This window comes from Impatiens glandulifera, chromosome 1 (assembly GCF_907164915.1).
Source record: "Impatiens glandulifera chromosome 1, dImpGla2.1, whole genome shotgun sequence".
NCBI classification, from domain to species: domain Eukaryota; kingdom Viridiplantae; phylum Streptophyta; class Magnoliopsida; order Ericales; family Balsaminaceae; genus Impatiens; species Impatiens glandulifera.
The window spans coordinates 21,290,510-21,316,305 of NC_061862.1; the positions used below are offsets into that span (position 1 = coordinate 21,290,510).

The window sequence follows — 25,796 nt, forward strand, 5'->3', positions numbered from 1 at the left end:
AAACAAAGAAAAAAGTAAACTAGGATGACAGAGAAGATATACCATTAGAAGAAGAAGCTAAACGGACAAAACACAGATCTCCAGAAGTAGTGATCTCTTCAAACGAACAAAAGAACAACAAAAAGCTAAACAGAGAGGATGAAGACGAATCTAAACACGGAACAACGTACTACAATAATACAAATGACAGCAAAATACTAACATTTCGAGCAACTTAAATATTTACAACAAATGACAACAACGTATAAAAATACAAGATAACATAGTTTAAGACACGGGACATCATAGTTTAAGACACGAGACAATATAGAACAAAAAGAGGACAACACAAGCCAACAAAAATATTAATAGTTTTTACACATGTTCTTGAAAACAATAAAATATTAACAGACTAGCTACATAAATAACAAAAAGATATACCTATTTATGTCCCCGGTTGTTGGTTTCTACACGTAACAATCACAAAACAACAGAAAAATGTGAATATCTTGAAACAAACAGAAGACATTGAAACAAACAAAGGAAAAAACAAAGAAAAAAGTAAACTAGGATGACAGAGAAGATATACCATTAGAAGAAGAAACTAAACAGACAAAACGCAGATCTCCAGAAATAGTGATCTCTTCAAACGAACAAAAAAACAACAATAAGCTAAACAGAGAGGATGAAGACGAATCTAAAGAACGGAAGGAGAAGAAACTAAACAGCGTGCCGAGGGTGAAGAAAACGGAAGAAGAAGAAGTAAGGTTTTATTTGATAATGAGCGAGAAATTAGATAAGGGTTTACTAGAGAGAAGCTGTAATTTTTTTCTTTCTTCCGTGACATGTTAAGTGGATTCGTTCTCCCATTCGTTCTCCCTATTCTTTTCCTATATCATTTCCCTTAAAAAATATATATTTTTGCATTCTTTGAATTTTCTTTTTATAGAAATATGTTTATGATGTATTACCAAGAATTTGCTTTTGAATTGCAGTTGAGTTTGTAATTTAACTATGATAATAAATTATAATTGTAGAAAATTCTTTATTGATACCCAAGAAATGTAAGGATGAGACAATAAAATATTAACCTGCATTATCAAATTATGATCTATTTGAATTAATTATGATTTCGAACTATTTTGATGAATTATGATTTCGAACATTTTATTCATACTTATAATTTGGATCTCCTGATTATTAAAGTTATAAAAATCAAAATTTTTCTTTAAAAATTGTTTTAAATGTCATTAACATATCATATACATAATATTTATATCACTAATTTAATTATCAAATTTTAACAAATACCGCTCTAAATTGTAAAGTTTGAAAGAGAAAATCCAAAATCACACTTTATATTTAATAAAGAGCCTTTTATATATAAATATATATATATATATATATATATATATATATATATATTTCTTGAATAATTTGCATATTGGATTTTTTATTAAATTATTATTTATACTAAATTTAATAATATTAAATACTATTAATATCTATCAATATAAACAGTGCATAGAGGATTTTCAAACTCTGATTAGTTGCTGGGATCATATACTTGTGAAACTAAAAAAATTGACATTTCTTAGGCCTTGTTCAAATAACCCACTATCTCTAACCACAACATAATTCAAATTATCATCCAAAATAAGAATATTAAGATTATTTGGCAATAATCCATAATCGGAAGAAGCCCTAGTCATCATCAACCAAATATTCTCAAAAGAAAAAGGAAGTAATAACCCAATAATAAATGCATTCTAAATATGATTCTGATAAAACACAACAATATTAAGCAAAATACATATACCTGCTCCTATCCTATGCATCTGACATTTAAGCAACCAAACAAGGTCAATTTGAACTTTACAAAGGCCTATTTTAGCAAAAAAAAAATCCACCCAATAGAATAAAAATGCACAAAAATGAAAATCAACAAACAATGAATAGTGCTATACTGCACAGGTACTACTCAAAGTCTCAAACCAAATGCTCCCTTAAGCTCCTTTGGCAGCTGTCGTACACAAAATACATCGCATTTGAGGGTCCTCTAATGTTGTATCATCGTCGTATTCTTCTTCAATATCCCCATTATCATACTCATAATGTGATGGCATGCTTTGGGTTTTTCTGACCTCTTCTTTATTTTCAGAGACAGTGAATGTTGAATCCATAAGACAACCAGTGTGATAGGCGTGACAGCAAAAGAATATAACGACAGATACATTCTGGATGGAGAAGGGATCGAAGCACACGCAACAACGATCACCTCCCCTCGTCTTTGACATGATTTCCATGGTTTTCATGTTTGGTATTCTCTCCATTGACTGAGAGGCCCTTGTGTAACTACCACCCTCCCGTTTAGCATGTGTTCCATCTTCTTCGTTACTCATGTATACTGCACGCCTAGCTTCTTTGTAATATTTGATCAAAAGATTGACACAATCAGCCTACAAAATTTGTGGAAAATTTTCAACCATTTTCTATTCATTCATCTTCAAAATGAATATATAGAAGGCTAAGTGCAAGAGTACCTTGAGAACATCATTGCAACCATGTCGCAGAGATGTTTCTGTCCTGTAGTCTGTTATGATTTTGACAAGTCTATCTCTCAACCTGAAAGGAAGTAACACGAATAAAAATTATTTTTTATTGCATTACAGAGGGATATGACTACGTTTGGTTAAGGTACAACTGTAATATCCCCGCGGCATGGTTCACCATGTCATGAGTCGCGCCCACACAGTTTCAATGTCCTTCCACCTCTTTAAGGCTTCGATTCACCAAACCACGTGTTTGATTGTTATGACTCGTTAAAGTCTCAACCACCGGGCCGCAGTGGATCAATAGTTTTTTTTTATCAAAGCAGGTATGACCCTTTGTAATATTTTTAAAATTTTTGCAGAATAAAATACAATTTTAAATATATATATAAGGATTAAATAATTTTTTATTACCAGAACTGGAGTGAATATTCTAATTCCATCAATCCAAAGATAAATTAGAGGTAACACCAGTAAATGATGCAAAAGAAGTAAAATACTGACCGTGGAATTTCTAGACCATTGGGCACCATATTTACTATATACAGAGGATCCAAATTGCCAACAGTGTGTTCCAGCAATATACCCACCTGCCAATCAAAATAAATATCTATAAAAAAAAAGAATGCTGTAGTTCGATGAAAGCGTCATCCTCATAAGAATGCTGTAGTTCGATGCACATAAACAGAAAAGGCGTTGATGATATACCATTTCAGGTTTATTAAGACATTGCTTTATCAACTCTTCCCAAAGTTCATCATCTTGCTGCATACTAACAAATTCAATAGCCTGCAAAGTAGAACAATTATCTACTAACAATCATATCAGAAGATAACTGAAAGATGAAAAAATGTCAAATAGAGTGAGTACCTCCGCAATATCTCCCAAGTTATTAATAATTACAGAAAGGGCTTTTTTTGAGTTGCCCATTCTTCCAAGGATGAAAACCTGCTCTTTTAGTAAATCCCTTTGAACACAGATGTCGTACGCCTGAAAGTGATTTTAATCATTGACACATAAGACAAAGACTAAATCATGAAACGAACATTCAGAGTCAATTAACTGTGAAAACCTTCTCAAGTGTATAATGTTGACTGCTGCGAAGGAAGGGAAGCAACGTCTTTTTGTCATGGTCTGCGTAGAGCTCCACCTAGTATAATTTGATAATTAATAACACAACACTGTAAGGAGTTGTATACAAGAAACAAATGTAAAGCCTAAAATTTTGGAGCAATAACTATATTTATTCCATAAACAACCAGAACAACAAAAGAATACAACCTTAGAGTCAACAAAGAGGTTTCCCACTTATCCCACTCTAACAATGAGAACCAAAATGTTCTCTTCTGGAGAAACATAGGACAAAGCCACCAATCACTTACTAGACCATTTACATGAAAGGTAATAGAAAATATAAAGTCTGAGCTTAACTCTGTTCCTGTTGATATGATAAACTGGGAGCTTGTTTGATCTTGGTTTTTTGGGGTTTTTCCAAAACTTTGTTTGATAAAAAAAAAGTAGGTTATTTGGGTTTTAATTGGTTTAATTACTAAAATGTCCTTTTGTATTTAAAATTTAATAAAAATAAAGTAAGGGTATTTTAGTATTTTAGATGATAGTGATGTGATAGAGAATTTATAAAGAACTGGTAAAAATCCCAAAAAAAAACCCAGATCAAACTAGATCTGGATTAACTACTATGTACTTTTATTGATGCATTCAATTGAAAGATTAACCCATTTAGTGGAGCTAATTGCCTGCAGTTTTCTAGATAAGCAGAAAGTTTAACCCCACCCCCACCACCTTTTTTCTTTGTTCGGCTCACTATATGCTAATGTAAGTGTTCTGTCACAAACTTCTTTTATCATGGCATGATGATTTTTCTCTGAATGAAATGGCCTTTATTCTGTTAATTTTTGGTATATATAGAATGTTTTTTAGAAAATGGTCTGAATATGAAGACTCAAACCCCATGAGCTTACGGACATGAGTTCTTGCGCTCTAACACTGAGCTAAATAAGTCAAATATATATATACTCGCCAGATATGATAATAGCTATAAATTATTAAGCACAATGATATGGTTAATACAGTATGCAGTTTATATCCAAAGTGAGTTAAGAGAAGTACTTACAGGCTTGCACTATCAAATTAAAAACATAGCACAAATAATAAGTTCATAAAATTTTGACTTTTATCAAACTAATGCTATTATAATAAGTTAAAGTTGAAATAATATGAGATATCTAAAATTAGTATAGATGTTAAGATACGAGTACTCAAGCTTATTACATTCACGTCTCAATTCTGTCCTCCTCGAGTACAAAGAAACAAAAGACAGTAATAATAATAAACAAAGACATTTTTCGTTTGTTGATTGAGGCACATGAAACAAGCTGCCTATCAGTCAAAAGCTGATTTTGGTACTACCTCCCATGTTTGACAGTAGTTAGGAAGATTTTTAATCATCAATTGAATCAATGGGTTCAGAGTTCAGACAATTATTTATAAGTACCTGCATATCATGGAAATCCCTTCCAGCATGTGGATTAGCTTCAAATAGGGAATGGAGATATAAATGCAACAAGTATCTGGAGTCAGATTTGTTCCCCACAGCCAAAAGTTGTGACACTACTTCTGATGGAGTGATTAAGTCTCTGTACTGGATTAACAAAGGCACTGCTCTTTTGCAATCTACCAACATCAGTTGTGCAACCTATGAGTTGAAAAGAAATCATGATATTCACAAATAATTTCCAGAGTATCATAGGAAAAAGGTATAACCAACTAAGTAGTATAAGCACATACCTTTTCACGAATAGCATCATGTAGGTTATGCTTTTCAATAAAATCAAATACATCTGGCTTCATAAGCTGAACAAAACAAAAACAAGAAACAGCCAACTAATTGTTAAGTCAATGGAAATGGTTAAAGAGAATTATTTCACAAAAAAGATCTTATGAGGCATGCTACTTAGATAATCCATGGAAAAGGTTTCTCACATAATCTATAGAACACTTACATCAGCATATAGTGCGAATGCTTTCTCATACTGCCCATCAATGACATACAGCTCTGCTAGTGCCTGATATTGAAAACATTTTAAATACTAGAACACAAGGATTCATAATAAACATAGTGAGAGACATTTTCTAGGATAAAAAGAAGTAATAATGCATTGCCTCTTTGAGAGCATCCATAGAAGATGAAGCATTAAGTTGAGGATCTATGGCTGCAATAACTGGCAAAGCGGAATAAATTGCTGGCGGCCAAGATTTGATAGTCGATATTAGCTTTTGATGGAAAGATGGGTTTGTAGCTAGAGAAACTAGAGCAATCTGTGAAATACCCACATCCCATAAGAAAATGAAAACTAAAAAGATGATTTTAAATGTTGTCAAGAATAACGAAATTTAAAACTAGAAGAGACTCAAATATAATGCAAACCTCATAAACAGTATCACGCAATCTTGGGTTCTCAGTTGGTATATAGGGAACCAATACAGGCAGCTGACGGAGATGAGCGAAATGGAAAACCCATCTGTGACGAATAACCAGCATGCTAAATATAGGAAACATGTACAATTAGATCCAACTTAAATGACATAAACAACTCACCTCTCCCATGCTGAAGCAGATCCCCTTAACAATTTTGGACACAAAGATGCAGCTTCAGAGTATTTTCTTTCAATGATCAAATGATCAAGATATCTTGAACCCACCTAGTAAGATAGAAAATTCAATTAACCACAACAAGTCGATAATGAGAGAGGGTGAACTGCCAGCCTTGTGGTCTAGTGGTGGAGTTGCTAGATTTCTGGTCCAACACCAAACTCTTATACATGAAAGCACATGATGAATCGTCATATATATGAAGAACTGAGTTTATAGACAATTGTTAAATATTAAAGATCTACAGTTATATTAGACAACAAATATGACTGGAGAAAATAATTGATACAAGGAATTACGTAAATGTACAATAGGTGACTAAGACACTAACTTCAATCAAGATCTATCCAATATTCAGATTTTAGAGTTTATTGATAGCATTCAGATACAGTTAGCCAAATATTACCAAGCTAACCTATTAAATAATGAATTGAAGTACCTCCTCAATTAGTTCACTTCGTCCCTGTCCAGCTTCAACTGCTGCTAAAGCTTTTTCGTGCCATCCATGTTGAAGAAGCCAAGAAATGTGATCTTCTGTATCCCTAAAAATCAGAATCATGTAGCATTCTATAATATCTCTAAATGTGTAGAATAATCACCTTCATATGGAATTCATAATAGGAAAACACTAGCCAGACATCCATCTTTAACAATTAATATAGGAATCTCAAGTAAACAGGCAAACAATTCTCAAAGCATCATTATCAAACAGAGTGAACAAATCCTGTGTCTTCCTTTGACAATTCCCAAGTGCTTACACCACATGCTCTTGACATGTCATCCTGTTCATGGGAAAAGTCGATTTTTGGCAGGTTGGCACTGTCAGTTGTGCAACTCCTCTATTGGCAGAAATATTCCCAATATATGATTATCAATCCAAAAGTCTTTCTGATGCAGATATCACCTTGTGCCCCAAGATATCCATTTCTATAATCAAGCAAGATATATCAGCCGTGCTCCCTCGTCTAGTTGAGATTTTCTTCTCTTGATAGAATATTAGATGTTTCATGAAAAGTTGATTATGCAGTGATATAATTCTGAATAACAAGAAGATTAGAAACTCAAGGATGCAATTAAGTTGGTATCAGATTGACATTAAAAAGCGACGCTATGAATGGAAATTGAGACATAAGTACTATGTGCTGTGATGATATCAAGAAAGGGTAATGATTCCACATGCATGGATAAGGGAAAATAGTCAATAATGTCATAGCTTCTTTGCAAAGGAGTGTATGGGATGACTCTGAGCTCAAGTGAAACAGTTCCAAAAATTCACTTATTATAAACACTAGGAGACAAATTGTACTCACCTTGGTTTTGCAATAACTACATCCTTTGGAGATACAATGTAGTATAGTGGTTCATCACCAGCAGCCCACTGACCACCAGCATAGCTGCTACCTATATTTATATAGTATTTACTGCTGTGGAATGAGAACATACGTGTATGCTGGTATAGTCGTTTGTAGATATACAAACACTATTACCTGAGAATGGAGCATATGCAAGTGAATAGTCGTTTGCCTTATAATGCTCAAAACCATGTAAAGGCAATGCATCAGTTGCAAGTTCATCATTATTCCAGGTGACTACATGTACTTCTGGTCTCTGAGCATTTCCCTGGAATGAGTAAGTGAATCTAGATAAACTCACGGCTTTCACATTTTTAATCAACCAACAATAAACCAGTGTCCATTCATAAAGAACTGTGCAAATGTTTAACAGGAGGTATATAAGAGTTGAATCCAGAGAGTATCACGGACATTTAAAAAAATTCCAAACTTTTGACCAAATCTGCAAAACATAAGAAAAGGAAATACCTGCCGTGGTGGAACACTGCTGCTAAAATACTTTTTTCCAGCTTCATCTCCCGCAATATAAGCCAGAACAACCAACAAATCGCCAAAAGGAGCAATTCCAGATATGAAATAGCTAGTTTGAAAAGATGCTACAATATCTACCTGGTTAATACTAGACAATGGAATATGCTTCAATGTTCCATTTGGCCCAGCATTTTGATACGGTTTTATTGACGCGATTTTTACAGATGTTCCCCAGCCAATAACAAGACGAGTATCGTCCTGTATATGATGAGATAAAACCACCATTTGATATCTTCGAAACAACAAATTACATTCTACGTTTTAAAGTGTATATGTGTGACATTTACTTCTTTTTTGGCTCAGATGACATTTCTTTTCCACTTCTTTTTAGCTCAGAGCACTGTATTTGTTTTATTGGAACTTATGTAATTCATTTATTAAATTTACCGAATCTTTTAGTTTTTGTCTACAAATTCTTGCAGCAAATATAAATAGAAAATTAATTTCAAAGACAGACAGAAGAAAATTGTTGTCCACTCTAAAATTTTCAATATCCACACTCATATTTCTGTAAAGTATATAGTCCTCTACTAACCTGCCAAACCAAATGAGGAAGCAAAAGTTCGGGGTGTCGGCTTTCTTGTGGTCTCTCGATAAATGTAATACGCTGATCATTAGAGGCATCATAGATTTTGACACCTGCATCATTGGCCCAAGCAATGAGACTTGCTCTCCACTTCACAGCATGGATTGGACCTTCACCAGAGTGTAAGATCTAGAAAATTAATTAAGATAGTGCATCACAATCAAAACATCTACCATGCATCTTTAATTAGGCCTTGTTTGATGAATCAAATCATCTAAAATACCCTTAATTTATTTTTTATAATTGTTTTAATTATTAAATAGAAAGGATGTTTTAGTAACCCAAATAATCAAATTATTTAAAAAAAACTACATCAAACCAGCTCTAGATTTCAAATCTTTTTGGAATTGAATGATGCCAATGAATCAGACCATATATGAGACATGGCTACATACTGTTTTAAATGGATTTGAAATTATGATTCTATGAACTACATCAAACCTGGTCTCCGTAGCCTATCCACTTCTTTGTGTTAAAGTATAAATGACCAGCTAAACCACCAGTGACAAATCTTTTGGATTTTCTTGCGTAGTCTGGGTCCAATGCAATTGCTTTCATTGGGCGATTATATTCAAATTTCAATTTTTCATCGCTGAAAAGACTGTTTATTACAACAGATCCATCATCGGAACAGCTCGCAATGTATTCACCATCTATATCAAATGATAGACAGTTGACAGCAGCACTGTGAGCACGGAATTCCTTGACCTGTTAAAATGGTTAATATATTAAGGTTCTGTAAGAAACAGGGGCAACAAGCCAGTAGAATAAGACCAAAAACATTGTATCAATTTCTTAAGTTAGATAGGATGTTAAATCAGGTAATAGATCAATGAAAGGATTAAGCACGCTAATGCTTGATTACATAAAACAGCTGTTTCAAATTTGTAAGTTACCAAAGTAAAGATGAAATGAAATAAGATCATATAGCTGGTTTAAACCATGATCTTAATGATGCCCATCTCAGAAACAGAAATCTATAAACGTCTCAATTGATAAATGTTTAACATCGAAAACTCACTTGATTGCCAAGGAAATCAAGAATATGCAAACTGCCGCCATGGGTGCCGAGGGCGATCATCCGCTCGGCAACAGCAACGCACGAAGCGGAGTCAGCTGAAAGAAGTGACGGCACGCTACCTCCCATCCTCTGGTACTTCAGTCTAGGCTCGTCTTCTTCTTCACCTTCCTCCACCTCCTCTTCTTCGTCTTCGGAATCTTCCCCTTCTTCTCTTTCGTCGTCACCGTCGACCCCATTCTCCGATGGCTTTGGAGACATTGCCATGGCTTTAGTCAGTTTCTTCCCTCTGAAAGAGAGATCCTTCTGACAAGCGTTATTATTAAGAGAAATGAAAAGGGTGGTGAGCCCGAACAAAGTGAATGATTGTTCTACCTTCTACGTACGTGATGTTGCATTCCAGATGGGCAGTTAACAAACCCAAAAAAGGAGCTCCTTTTATTTACAACAGAACAAAGAGAAGGGTGGTCGCCATTGTCGTCTTTCCTTTCTTCTTCCTCTTCTTGTCCGGGACCAAGATGCTTCGTTTTTTCCTCAAGCAGTCTGTCTACTTCTGTTTCAACCCTTTCCCTTTATCTTCTAGTCCTATTGCCATAGCAAATCATAATATTATGCTTGCTAATGAATATAACTATGTACAACACATACAAAAATTGATAAGGAATAAAATTTTTATTTGTTTTTTATTTGAGTTGTAAATATACTATTCAAAAACTCATTAGTGGACAAGAATAGTGTCTAAAAGATCAAAGCAAATTTTAAGTTGGAGTGAACTGCCATGATCTCCTATTGAAATCGTGCTCATTTCTAAAATTTGAAAAAAATTATTAATAAGTAGTTTGTTCATGATTTCATCAAATTGTAACATAATCTATGGAGACATAAGCTTATATTTGATTTTTATTATTATTATTATTATTATTATTATTATTATTTTATCCTTTAAATCACAAACAACAATATAAATGATTTTATCTAAAACAATTACTTATTTTCTTTTCTTTGTATACTTTAAGTTAAAGTGTGCAATGATTGTGATAACTCTACTAGGCTATAGGATTATGCTAACCTCTTACATTTAAAAATAAAAATATAAAAGGTGACCAATCAATATTGACAATTCATGTAAAGAGTCTCTTGACCGTGTCATTCTCAAAAAGACCATCACACATGTGGTCCTCCTTTAAGACATGATCATAAAAATGTGAACACTTTCTTTCTTCTTCAATAACAAGAAAAAACAACCATCTCTTTATGACTAATGAGATCAATATTCTTTAAGCCAATTTATATTTATCCATTTCACTGAAAGTAATTATTCACTACTAATATATATATATAATGATGCTTAATTTTAAAGTGTTCAAATTGTTGGGTCGAGAGTTGTGCTTAATTTGAATATATATGTGAGAGTAAATAGATACTTAAGTCGAATTGTGGGTTGACCCGCCCCGTAAACTAAAAAATAAAATTAAAAATGCTATATGTATGTTTTGAACTTGCAACATAACAAAATAAATACAACTCTTTAACCAACCAGGCTAATAAAATTTTATATTTTAAATTTAACACCAAATTTGATGAACGCCGGACATTCTTTAAATATAAGTTCAACTTTTAAACTAATATATATATATATATAATGATGCTTAATTTCAAAGTATCCAGATTGTTGGGTCGAAAATTTTGGTTAATTTGAATATATTTGTTAGAGTAATGGATACTTGAGCCGGATTGTGGGTTGACCCGCCCATAAACTTAAAACGATTAAAATAAAAAAATATTATATGTATGTTTCAAACTTGCAACCTAGAAAACTGAGGTTGTTGTCAAGATAAAAGAGGATTTTCAAAAACAGTTAGAAGCAAAATTTCTCGAAACCGTGGATTACCCCACATAGATAGCCAATGTGGTTCCTGTCTTGAAGAATGACGGAAGGATGCGCGTGTATGTAAACTACCGCGATTTGAACAAAGTCAGCCTTAAGGATAGTTTTCATTTACCACATATCGACATTCTGGTTGATCATGCTGCTGACAATCAGTTGTTGTCTTTCATGGATGGATTATCGGGATATAATCAAATCCTAATCGCTAAGGAAGACAAAGAGAAAACTACCTTTATCATTGAGGTAGACACGTTCTGTTTTAAAGTCATGCCGTTCGGTCTCAAAAATATCGAGGCTACTTACCAAAGAGCAGTCACTGTGATCTTGCATGACATGATCCACAAGGAAGTGGAAGTCTATACTGACGACATGATCGTGAAATCCAAAGATCGTTAGGGTCATATTCCCAACTTAGACAAATTCTTGCAAAGAATTGAAAATATCAGCTTCGGTTAAATCTAAAGAAGTGTGCTTTCGGAGTCACCGTTGGTAAAATGCTAGGTTTTTTTATTACCCAACGAGAATATAAACCGATCCATTCAAAATCGAGGCAACTACGACTATGCCTACACCTCGAAATGAAAGAGAAGTCTAGGGCTTTCTCGGCATAATCTAGTTCATTAGTCGGTTCATTAGCAAATTGACCCTCATTTGTGATCCCCTTTTCAAGTTATTGAAAAAGTATCATAAATTTCAGTGGGATGAAACTTGTGAACAAGCATTTGACAAAATCAAAGACTATCTAAAGTCACCATCGATACTTATACCACCAATACACAGTGTTCCCTTAATTATCTATCTCATAGTGACAGATTCGGCTATGGGCAACTTGTTGGCTCAAGAAAACGAGAAAGTCGAGATCGCCATTTACTATCTTAATAAGAGAATGGATGTATGCAAATTGAACTATTCAACACCCGAAAAATGTGTTGTGCACTTGCATGGGTCACCAAAAGACTGAGACATTATATGTAAACCCACCCTATCAAGATGGTATCCAGGTTGAATCCAATCTATTATTTGTTTTAGTGAATGTTGTTATACTTGCCTACTCCAGTTTATCGACATGTTCGATCACATGTCTTTTGTACACGCGCTAAGAAGCCAAAATCACTTTGCTGATGCTTATGCCAGTCGCTATGACCCAAATCCCTATTGGAATAAAGGTCAAACATCTTAATATTAGGCAAAAATAGAAGCCTAGTTTCAAAATCGGAGTGGTAGCCTCCATTCAAGTGCCCACCAAACCATGGTTTGATATTCTTTAAAAATACATCAAATATGGAGAATATTCGTCCTATTTTTGAACTAATGAATGAAGAGCCCTACGCCAATATTTTACTAATTATGCTTGGATATCTAACAAGCTATATAGATGATCTTTTGATGGTTCAAACATGCTATGCGTCAATGGTCCCGAAGCACGACGGATCATAAAAGAAGTATATGCATAAGTATGTGGTCCACATATGGATGAACTAACTCTTACCAGGAAAATACTCTGTCTCGAATATTATTGGCAGAACATAGAACAAGAATGTGTTAGCTATGCAAAAATTTGTCACAAATGTTAGATATATGTTAATCTAAAGCATACTCTAGCATCATTTCTTTATAGCATGACATCACCATGACCCTTTTTTACATGGAGAATTGATGTCATTGGGAAAATTTATCCACATGCGACAAATGAACATGAGTTCATACTCGTAATCATCGACTATTTCTCTAAATGGGCCGAAGGAGCATACTACAAGATTCTAAAATCTACTCAAGTGGCAAAGTTCATCCGTATCAACATCATTGCTAGATACAGAGTACATCATGCCCTTATTTCAAATAATGGAATACACTTCCATGGAATGGTTTTATCCTTTCTCAAAGAGTTCAAAATTGAACATCAAAAATCTTCGCCCTATCGACCCTAAACTAACGGTGCAGTCAAAACAGTTAACAAGAATGTGATTAGGATTATCAAGAAGATGACTAGCACATGCAAAGATTGGTATGAAAAACTGTCATTTATCTTATGGGGATATCATATGACTGTTCGAGCATCGATAGACGAAACTCCATATTCTCTGGTATACGGTATGGATGTTGTACAACCTATCAAGATTGAAATCCCTACACTGAGAGTCATTTTGGAATCTCACGTCATTGAAGAAGACTGAGTAAAATCTCGTTATGACCAGTTGACGTTAATAGAGAGGACCACAGGTTGGATGCATTATGCAAAACCCAAGCTTACCAGAAATGAATGACTAATACCTTTAATAGAAAGGTCAAACCCATGAACCTAAAAGAAGGTGACTTGGTACTCAAGCGAACCCGAGAACTGTTAGACCCTAGGGGCAAGTTCCGACCACAATAGAAAGGACCCTTCTTAATTAAGAAAATTCTCTCTAGAGGTGCAGTTCGTTTATCTATAGTGGAAGGTGGAGATTTTATTGCTCCAAAAAATCTAGACGCACTGAAATGATATTATGTGTAATGTCGACTTGTGCACATGACGACTCCCAATCCAGCCTTACCAGGATTACGCTGACTCTCAATCCAGTCTTACAAGGACTACGATGACTCACAATCTAGCCTTATTAGGGCTAATTGACCTCTAGTTTTGTATAACTACATCACATCAAACCATGGAAGAACTATGTGAGACTTGATTCTTCCAAAAAGAATATTAAATAATATATATCAATGACAAAAGGAAGATGCATAGGCAGCCTATATATAGGTCCGGTCTCAATAAAAATAAATAAATAAAGGAATATTTATTCCTAGTTCTGTCTTACATAAAGTATGAAGACAGTAGGAACTTTGGTTCTTTCCACCAACTAGTGACAAAGATTTTAGGAAATAAGTAGGGGGAAAAACTAAGAGTTGCTTTATTAATCTAATAGTGATTAATCTCCCGAATATGACCCCGAGTTTCTAGAAAACCTTAATCGATGGATATCCTTAATAATCTCATTTCCGTGTTACACGATTATCTAAAAATTAACTCTCTATGGAAGACTTTTGAAAAAATATCTGGAATAAACTCCTAAAAGCCAAGCCAAAGCCACAGTCTAAGAAAGGACGTCTCATTCTCCTTTGTACAAAAGAACAGAGAAAGTTAGACTCAAGGCTTCAAAAAAACACAAATATGCAACGCTCTCGTGTAGGTTGAGGTGTTTAAATCACCGTTTATGCTCACTCTAACGACTTTCTCGATGACTATCACTAGAGAAAAACGTATCGATTCCTCCAAATATACCCTAGAGACACAAAAAAAGAGGAAATTCTCGAAGCTCATAAGTTGAAGCTCTCTCTGATTATACCAGGAATAATCGAAGTTTTGAATGATTGTGATCCATGACAAAAGCAACCAAAAATATAGTTGAACGAGACCCCAATGTCTTGGTCACCTTCCTTGCGAGTTAAGAATTTGGATAATCGTCTACACAAGATTTAAGTTATCATCTTTATCTTAACATAAGAGAAAAATAAACTCGGGCTTTTCAAGCGAGATAATCTTTACTAATTACAAAATGTTTGTATCTTAGCCTCGAAAACATTTCAAATCAAAGTCTCCATGATTCATGGATAGGTTCAAGGTTTAATCTTTTTTCAAACATTGTTTGAAATAGAACTGGGAAGAGCCCATTCCCTGGAAGTAATAAAATAACGGTCGATGTTTCACCCAGTTGTGAAAGTCACTTCTTAAAAGGGAAAAATGTTCTGTTGAAATATTCCATAAGTGATAAGAGTCCCCTGAAAGTCAATAGTTTTAATCCAGTTGCAAAGGACATTTTATCACGTTGAAGCCAAAACTTCCTTTAAAACAAAATGGTCGATGTTTCACCTAGTTGTGAAGGACACTTTGTAAAAACAAGAAGAGATAACCTGTCAATCAGAACAGTTCCTCTCGTAAACCATTCCCAATTGAACTATGATTTTTCAACCAGTTGTGAAGGTCATTTTGTACAAGACCACTTTAAAGCCTTATCTATTAATAAGCATAAAAGATCATTGTTATGATTCTTAAAACTCTATTATGATAGTCATCTATATAGGTTATTAATATAACATATTATCTAAGAGTGATTGTTATCACCATTCCTTAATGAACGAGTCCTGACTTATAGTATGCATCCATACAAGTCATTATTATGACCAATCCCCACCAGAATGATTGTCAACGTCTGTCTCTTCAGAGTGATTGTTATTGTTAAGATCTAGGTCGCGGCTGGAGAACCGGGGGTTGAGCCGGTTAGCGCGTCTCACTCAAAGGGTGGTGATTAATCCTGTTAGAGATTAACACCGGGGTTTCAATACTACACAAACTGTCACAAACCCTTGAACTAGGTTCAAGCGCAGAAGATGTTTGTTTCAGGTTGAAGCAGCATACTTGTATGATAGGCGGAACCGGTTTCGGATGATGAATGTTTGAAAAATTGATGGGTCGGTTTTTGTAACCTGGTGATCCGGTTTGGATAGAGTTAAGTAGGTTAGAGCGGTGTCGGTAAGTTAGTACAGGTCGGTTAGAAAATGGAGCCGGAAAAAAGTAAATAACAAGACAGATTTTATGGATGTTCGAAGATAAAACTCCTACGTCACCCCTTCCTCTCGAAACCGCGAGAAGGATATTCACTAAGGAATACAAGTACAATCCGATCGAGACTTATTTCCTGCTCGATAATACCCTTACAATTTACACCGAAATTGTAAAATACACACTTCAACTTTAGCACTTAGGCTTTCTCTTAGAGATAGAATACAATCTTATCACTTGTGAATTAAATGCTCACTGTATCACTTAAAATCTCTTGTATGTCCCGTTTTGTCCCGCATTTACTCTTCTTCAACTGCTCCTTTTATAGGTGAAATATGCCAACGGTCATATTTCACTTCCTTGAATCTGATTGGCTGAGCAGAGGTTCAGTGATTCAGACCCTGCAGTCATCTTTTCAGACCTAGCGGTCAATCTCAGAGACTTGGCAGTCTGTTCTTCCGATGTGTAAGACAAACTTGCTAGGTTTGTCTTTTACTCAATGTGGTGACTGCCTGTTAAACAGTTGTCTGTACTTGGAAGATCTCCTTTCTGATTTATCCCGAAGTGGAAAGATCCTGTAGGACTGTCTTCTGCAGCCTGCAGACTTTCCTCAGACTTGTATGGATATGGAAGTGTTCAGTCTGTTACTTTGGTATCATCCTTAATAGATACCCGAATTGTCTTCTTGTACTTGGTCGGTCATTTGACTTAACCGAATGGCTTCCGGTGTGATTGGTTTAACCGGACAGCTTCCGGTTATTCCTTTGCCTTGTGGCTGATCGGCTGTCTGGTGTTTCCGGTTTTGTAGCTTTGGCCGATCCTTTCTTTGTGCGGTTATGTTCCTCATGTCCTGGTCGGTTTAATAGCTTGACCGGTTAGTCTTCTTAGCCGGTTCATTTGTTTGACTGGTCCGGTTCCTTGTTCCTGCATGGAAGGTTTATTTATGTTAAGTTCTGTGAACCGGTCTAATTTTATCTAACAGTTATCACATGTCTTCTCAATAGGTTATTGTCATAATATATCCCTTAGAGTGATTGTTATCATCCCCACAGAGTGATTATTATCACATTCCCCAAATAAGTCTATCTTATAATAAACATTTATGAAAGTCATTATTATGACTAACCTTCAGCAGTAAATCCCATCTCTTTATGGACACAACCTGATTATAATCACCATCCTCGGTGTGATTGTTATCACATTCCCTAGAAGAGTCCTAGTTGTGGGTAGACACTCAAAGAAAAGTCTTACCTACGATTGTAATACCCTTCCCCACAGTAAGTCATATCTTGTGATAGGCGTCCAATGAAGTCATTATTATAACTATTCTCTAGTAGTGAATTCCATCTTTTTATAGACATGGAATGACTATTATCTCTATCCTCGTAGAGTCCTATCACCATTTCCCAAGAGAATATTCCCCAACCGGAGTCCTGTTTACTCCCCAACAAGCGTAAGGTTACTATGGTAGCCTATCCCCAAATAAGATTCAACTAATGGATGATCATGTAGCTCTCCCCAACTATGAGTCATTGCTATCCTCTGATTTTTTCACCCATGTGCTCACCTTATCCTTTCCATCATTACCCCTAAACCTATTGACCTTATCTTTCCATAGAATTATGCTTCCACGAATGAAATAGAATTATGGATAAGAACTCCGGTGATCAAATGGGAGTTGAATTCGACCTCCTCAACCGACCTAGCCTAATATAAATATTCTCTAGTTGATCATCTACCAAGAGATCAAACAATTATCACATATTACATACAGAATCAAAGAATTGAAGATTCTGGCCAAACTAGTTTTTGTGAAAATCATTTCCGACGATCAAAGTTTTGATCTAGGTTTTAGGAAAGCTTATAATACATCCTTGGAGTGTTCTCCAAGTGTTTGTAAACATCCAGATCTTTTGTAATTTGATTTGTGATTGAAAATTGGATTTTTCCAAGTTTGATCTGTTCTAGAGTTTAATTATTTGATTTCTTTGTTTAGAACCATTCCATATATGTTATATGAACTTTCTATTGAAAGAGATTTGATCAAATCAACCTTAAACGAAAAAAATAAAAATTTGGATTGAAATTAGATTCTTTAAAATTCATGTTTTTGAGCTTTAATCTTGTTTTTTATTCAAATAGCTAATAAATATGTTTGTAAACATGTTAGGATGATTTCTAGATCATTGTAACATCATCCCGATCATGTTTGATCAAACTAAAATTTTGAAAAAAAATTAGTTTGTATTTCATTTTCAAAAGTTGTTACAGAGCTTGAATGATGTTCTTATTTTGATTGTGTTCGACTATATTCATCATTTCAAAGTTAATGGAACAAAAATCAGACCTTAAAATGACCTAATCCAAAAGATCCCAAATTTTGACCTAAAAACGATTTTAAGAAATGGATCTTTGAAGAGATCGATTGATCGTGATTAGAGTTAAGGCTTTTATTCCTACAATCATATGAGTCGACTGTAACTTACAGATCATGATTCTATGATCTGTATAAAAAGTATAACACCTGCAATTCTTGACCAATTCAAGAACACTTGGTCCCTAATGAACGAGTCTTGTAGGACCGGGACCGAAAAATAGGACCGATAATTTTCGGTCCGGACCGATGTTCTTGAGTTAAGACCGAGACCGAGGACTAGTATTCTTGAGTTAGAATCGAGACTTAAGACCGGTGTTTTTGAGTAAGGACCGAGGAATCCGATCAAAGTTTCTAACCTTGGACCGAGGGGCTGACCTGGGACCGAGCCTCTTAGACCTAGGACCAAATAGCCTTAATTCAGGATCGAGCCTCTTGAACGGTCCCTTGACCAAGTAGTTTGAGCTCGGCACCAAGCCTCCTAAACCTAGGATCGAGCCCTCCGAACCCATGGATCCATGCTCTCGAGCTTTGATCCAGACCTTCCTAGTCTAGACCAAGCCACTCGAGCCTAGATCGGTTAAAATTGAACCCAGACCATAGGACTCTAGTATAAGGCCTATTTGGTTCCACTTTTCAAAATTCAAAATTATTTTTATAATTTTGGAACCCCAATCCATTTACAAATAATTCTGAAAGGTCAAAAAATGATATTTAAATATTTTTGGGATATTTTCTAAACAAATATTTTGACTAAGGCCTTGTTTGTAATATATTTTTAAATTCTAACACTTTTCTGATATTTTTCAGGTTTTTTTACTTAGTCTTATATCAACGCAATCGCATGTACGCCCTTTTAAATAATTTTGTATAATTATTTACGCAATTTAAATATATCCTTGTTTAGGACCCCCAGACTCCTAATTGAGGAAAATAAATGTTATAAATAAAACTTATAATAGCCAGACTTTTATTTAAAAAATAAAACCATAATTTGACGGGCGCGAAGAATATAACGCGAAAACCCTTTCCCAAGCGTAACCAAAATTTGAACCCCTCGTAAAATTTTTGGTATAAAGTACGTTTGTACACGTACACCATTTTATTGATTTTTCTAAAATAATTTGGCAACTCTATTTTCAAATAAATAATCTTTTATTAAATTAATTATGTTTGATTAATTTAACGTGAGTTTTAATCAAATAAACATTTGATCCCCAAATTATTAAAATTTGAATAAATTAATTATTTTTTTAAAATGCTCCCAAGTATTCTTTAAAATCTTTTAAAATAATGTTTTACTTTCAAAAAATACTTGGCACGCAAACCAATATTGAAACGTATCGAATCTCGAGCCACCATAAGATATTTCATGTACCACATGTCATTCAGACACGTGCTAAGCTACGAGGGAGCGATTCCTAGGGGTTATACCAATTTTAAAATTAAAAGAGTCAGCCAAAGAAAATTTGTCGTCAGTCTCTAGATCAATCAAAGCATGAGTAAGAACATCTATGAGGAGATCTTGCCTCCCCTTTACTTTGATGGAAAGTCATATATTTAAAGGAATTCTCCAATTTTTTATTAAATGTAAAACCAAAACTGTTTGTCACTTTAATCTTCTTTTTACTGAAGATCTCAAAATGGTCCCGATAAAATTTTGACAATTTTCTGATGGGATGCCATGAATTATTCCAAGAATCGATTTTCTTACCATTAACAATCGTAAAAATGAGAAGAGGGTGGAGTTTCTCCTATGTTTTAGTGATACGGCCCCATAAAAGTTTTTACCCATAGAGAGAGATCCATTCGTCATCTTGAAGATCGTACTTGTCAATGATTGCTTTCTTCCAGAGGCTTGTGTTATCGTTGAGAAATCTCCACCACCATTTATAGAGGAGCGAAGTGTTGAAAAACAAGAAATCATTAATTTTGAGTCCACCATCAACAACGTCAAGCTTAAGTGTGTCTCATATCACAATGTAGGTGATTTTAGAAGAGTTGGAGTTGTCCCAAAGGAAATTCCTAATGATTGTGTCCATTATGATAGCCACCGATGTAGAGATATGGAAGAGTTGTTGGAATTTTTAAACTAGTTCTATAAATTCCGTTAATGAATGGAAATTAGAATGTGAGTAATAAAATCAAATCAAATTCATATGAAATTCAAACGTGAATTAAAGGGTGAAATTTGATCCAATATATAATTTAAATCAATTGATCTAAAATGCCTTGATGACCAATTAACAAAATGTTGTTAATTTGTAGTGTAACTTACATGAGTTTGTTATTATTATTATTTGTTATGATAATTAATATTATTATTAATAAATTGGAAAACCATGTAACGTTAGTATTCAATTACTCTATAATGAAGAGAAAAACGTTAAGGTAAATGAAGAGACAAGTAATGCCAACCGTTGGATCAATTGATGATTTTATTAATGGTTTAAATTTTCAACAATATAAAATCTCTCATCTCTAATCTAAAACTACTTCATCATTTCATTCTTTCTCACTCTAAAATTCCAAAAGTATTCTTCTTGTTTTGTGAGTGTTCTTCGAGTTCTTTGCTCGATATTTCCGTTGAAACCCGGTGATAGTTCAGGTACGCTGATCAAGTTCGACGAGTAGTGATTTCAGTGTAGAATCACTACTGAATTCGTTATACCCTGAGAGATAGTCATCTACGATAAGCTCCAACACAAACAGGAGACGATGAATCTGTTTTAAGGGAAATGTGTCTAACACATGCCTCGAATCAACATCTCAATTGGTGATTTCGTTCTTCATATATTTTATTTATTTCATTTATTTGTACATCATTTTATATATATTTTTGTAATTTATTTCAAGACAAGATTTCTAATAATCTTAAAACAGTTTCGTGTGCTAAGTTATTTAGTAGCTTTTGCCGTGAAAAATCTTTGTCTTTAATGTTTCAGAAATACGAGTCGCGATGTTGCAAAGGAGATGATGGCTTATTTCGATAAGATAAAGTTGTTCATCTAAAGGAATAGAAGAATCTACAAATAAAGATAAGTCTTTATTGTATACATATAATGTTAATTATTATTAATATTATTTGTATGAAAGCTTACTTTTATAAGCTAATATATGTTGATGTAGATTTATATTCTAAAGAAAAATGATGTATATTCATTATACAAACGTTTTCTTGAAAATAATTTAGAAAACAATAATTTTTTTTCTTTTTCATTAAAAGTTTGATAGTTACTAGAATTATTATTTTTAATAAATGAAAAGGTAACTAAAAGGTTAACTTATAATTTTCAAAATAAAATAAAATTAGTGGTTATATTTAATAGTAATTACAATTAATTATAATTGAAACATATGGTTTCAGCTTTAAAATAATTAATTATAATATATAATTCTTAAATTAATTAAGAGTTGATAATTAATAAGAATGTGGTAGGATGATTACTAAATAAGGAGGGATGATCTATTTATTTATACATTATTTTACATACTATATTTTATCATGGTATTAAGATATTATTTTAAAATGTGTGTATATATTTGTTTGTTGACAGTGTTGAGTCAAAGAAAATAAATAGATTCTTCTAATTAAAAGATACAGAATGTCATATGTATATGAGATTAAATAAGTTGTTTGTGTTAGAACTTATTCTAATCATGCATTTAAAGAGACACGACTATGTTAGTCGAAATTGTCTTTGCAAAAATTGTCTCGGTGAGAACAATCTACCCAGATTTATTTTGAGAGTGCATAATCGCTTCACGTCGATTATTGTTCAAAACATGGCAATGTAAGTGCTTCGATTAAGACATGAAATATATTTATAGTTATATTTAATTTGATTATGTAGCTAAATGATTATTAATATAAATCATGCATATTAGCTAATAATAGGATGATTCATGATCATTCATAATAAGTATGATCATTTAGAAATTTATATACATATATATAAATAAAGATTTATTTTCTATCTATTTTATTTTAATAGATAATTTTGAAATTTGTCACAAATTATGTGTTCTTTGATGGACAAAGATTTGTTATAAAATGTTAAAGGTCATCTAATTAATTAAGAAACGAATAATTGATGACATGAATTTATATAATTAGTTAGTTTTCCATTTGATTAAAGATAAATGGTCAACATTCTAATTAAGTGTAATAATTTATATTCTAATTAATTATCCTGTATTTTTTAAACATATTTTTTAATGATAAATGAAATTGTATATATATTTGTTTAATAATATATAACATATTATTTATTTGATTACGTTTCTATGTTATTGACTATATATATTATAGTTGTTTTGTTGTGGTGACTAAAATTAAAGAAACAATAATATACAATATCATATATATGGATATATTAATTTTGGTTTAATATAATATATTTGATATACATTGTTCAATGCATCATTAAGACTTACTTAATTTGATAATTTTGAAATCAAATAATTACAAGGAAAGTCTTGTTTGATTTGAGAATAATGTGGCAAACGTGCCGATATTACGGGATGTAAACGTGCAACCGAAAATAAATATTTAAGCGGCTTCGGCCAAAGATGCTTGAAACATTATAATTTCTTTTGTAGAAATAATGTGACATGGTGAATATTTATTTGATTAAATATTCTAATTTCTTTTATAGAAATAATGTGATGAAATAAATATTTTAATTGATTAAATATTATAATTTCTTATGTAGAGATTATGTAAAGAATGATTTATATATGAATAAACATTCTAATATCTGGTGTAGAAATTATGTTTTGTTCAATTAAATATTTATAATATAATTATCTTATTCATTGTATGATAAGTATAACAAAAGAAATTTGTAAAAGAATTGTGTGACAATTTCTTGATTAGAAAATCATTGATTTAGATCATATAAATGTGTGTGATTTAAAAAAAAAGGGTACCAACACGAATATGGGGGCAAATATTTTTATTAATAATAACATAAAAATAATTGTGTATATTATGATGAATAAAAGATAATTTGTTGGTAGAGAAATATGTTCTCTATAAAAGATAAAGTTGCGCAACTTTACAAAAAAAAAAATGACAAGAAAATGTCTTGTTTATATTTGTTAAGTTGGTGCTCAAATCGATATTTAAAATTTGAGGATTTTGAGATCAAGAAACGTGTCATTTCTTTGACATTATTTTCATAAAAAATTGAAGAACCAATGTCTTTATAATGATTTTATGAAATAGATAAAAAAGAAAAGTTATTAAAGTCTTTGTATGACTTATAACAAATTTTATAATAATGATATGAAAATTTGATCATACTTTTATTAAAAAGTGGATGTGACAATTATATATATCATGAAGACAATGAAAATTATTTCATTACGTGTCTTTTGTACGATATTTTTATTGTTAAAAATTACGATAAAAATGATTAAATCCATTAAAGATGTGAATTGCACTACATGAAATATCATGTTGTTATCAAATAATATATTGGTATTATTGAATGAAACACTTTACGTGTATAAGTGAATATGTATACACTTGAAAGTGCAATCTACATATGAAAATTTTCTAAGAAAAATATGATTGATAGATTAAACGTTATAATCTATAATTTTGACTTATGTCGAAAAATAAATATTTTTATGTCAAATATAATCGTTTACACGAAGACAGAATAGTTCAAAGACATTTTGTCTACTAGTTACCCATGTAAATAATATTTTCATAAAAAAAAAGTTTAAATGGTAAGCATGTACGAACGATTATGCTTTTTATTAGAAGATATTCCAAGATTATCTAAGAATGTACCAACGAAAATTTCTAATTAATTTGATAGTAATTTGAAATTGGACAAGCTTAGAGTTAATGACAACTCTAGACGTACACGTCTTAGACATGGTGTCATTAGACTATACTCTCTAATGGAGTTATCAAATTTGACTATGTAGCTCAAATATAACATTGTGGATCCACTAATCGGATTATTGAATAGAGAGATAGTTTGAAGTCTTTTGAGACATTAGCCTACTATAAGTTGGTATGAAGGAAAACCCAACCTATGTAGACTAGAGATCCCAAGAACTAGGTTCAATGGGACAACCTAATTGTACTGACTTGGAAAGTTATTGTTGATGATTAATCCTATAACGAAACAATATATATTTTGACGAGGATAAACATATCGCTTTTAATGATTCTTTGTGAGCAAAGAGATCACCTATGTGAGGGAGAAGCGGGGCCGCTTCGAAAGAATTGCACGGTTCAATTCTAGACCCTCTCACAAAACCAGGCGTGTGTTCCATGACCAAAACGGACACATCCATGAGAGTTTGACATGTATCAGGGAGAATTCTATGTGAAAGTGTGTAATCGTTTACACAAAAGTCAGAATAGTTCAAAGACATCGAGTCTACTAATCAACTAGTAAGTTATATGCTTTCACAAGGGAAGGTTCAAAGGATTACACCTACCTATCCTATGTAGAATTCAACTGGTGAACCTTTCATCGGGTTAATCTTTCAATTTCCATTAATATGGGGGATTGTTGGAATTTTTAAACTAGTTATATAAATTTCATTAATGAATGGAAATTAGAATGTGCGTAATAAAATCAAATCAAATTCACATAAAATTCAAACGTGAATTAAAGAGTGAAATTTGATCCAAATGTATAATTTAAATCAATTAGTTTAAATTAATTGATCTAAAATACTTTGATGACCAATTAACAAAATGTTATTAATTTGTAGTGTAACTTACATGAGTTTGTTATTATTATTTGTTATGATAATTAATATTATTATTACTAAATTGGAAAACCATGTAACGTTAGTATTGAATTACTCTATAATGAAGAGAAAAACGTTAAGGTAAATGAAGAGGCAAGTAATGCCAACCGTTGGATCAATTGGTGATTTTATTAATGGTTTAAATTTTCAACAATATAAAATCTATAATTTCTAATCTAAAACTACTTCATCATTTAATTCTTTCTCACTCTAGAATTCCAAAAGTCTTCTTCTTATTTTGTTAGTGTTCTTCGAGTTCTTCTTCTTATTTTGTTAGTGTTCTTCGAGTTCTTTGCTCGATATTTCCGTTGAAACCCGGTGATAGTTAGGTACGCTGATCAAGTTTGACGAGTAATGATTTCAGTGCAGAATCACTAGTGGATTCGTTGTACCCTAGGAGACAGCCATCTACGATAAGCTCTAGCACAAACGGGAGACGATGAAACTGTTTAAAGGAAAATGTGTCTAACACATGCTTCGAATCAACATCTCAATCGGTGATTTCGTTCTTCATATATTT

At 32.9% G+C, this 25,796-nt stretch overlaps 1 protein-coding gene across 1 annotated transcript; it reads right to left on the reverse strand.

The window, feature by feature from the left end:
* Positions 1-1,742: 1,742 nt before the first annotated feature.
* Positions 1,743-10,230, reverse strand: LOC124920623 (vacuolar protein sorting-associated protein 41 homolog). The gene is made up of 20 exons (XM_047461150.1): positions 10,067-10,230; positions 9,695-9,980; positions 9,115-9,381; positions 8,623-8,802; positions 8,025-8,285; positions 7,692-7,824; positions 7,515-7,605; positions 6,644-6,746; positions 6,151-6,254; positions 5,980-6,073; positions 5,715-5,870; positions 5,555-5,617; positions 5,340-5,405; positions 5,047-5,247; positions 3,604-3,681; positions 3,402-3,521; positions 3,240-3,320; positions 3,036-3,121; positions 2,523-2,604; positions 1,743-2,438 (listed from the first exon to the last, which is right to left on the reverse strand). Exons 1-20 carry the CDS (start codon positions 10,087-10,089, stop codon positions 1,986-1,988), a joined length of 2,928 nt encoding a protein of 975 aa, XP_047317106.1. The 5' UTR covers positions 10,090-10,230; the 3' UTR covers positions 1,743-1,985.
* Between the last annotated feature and the right edge of the window lie 15,566 nt (positions 10,231-25,796).

Bases quoted from the DNA above. Each gene is read 5' to 3' on its own strand.
- LOC124920623 (XM_047461150.1), bottom strand. From the start codon at position 10,089: ATGCAACATCACGTACGTAGAAG. The intron at 3,682-5,046 runs GTACTTATAAAT...AAATTATACTAG, and splicing joins GGGATTTCCATGATATGCAG to GTGGAGCTCTACGCAGACCA. The intron at 2,605-3,035 runs GTCAGTATTTTA...ACTTCCTTTCAG, and splicing joins AATGGTCTAGAAATTCCACG to GTTGAGAGATAGACTTGTCA.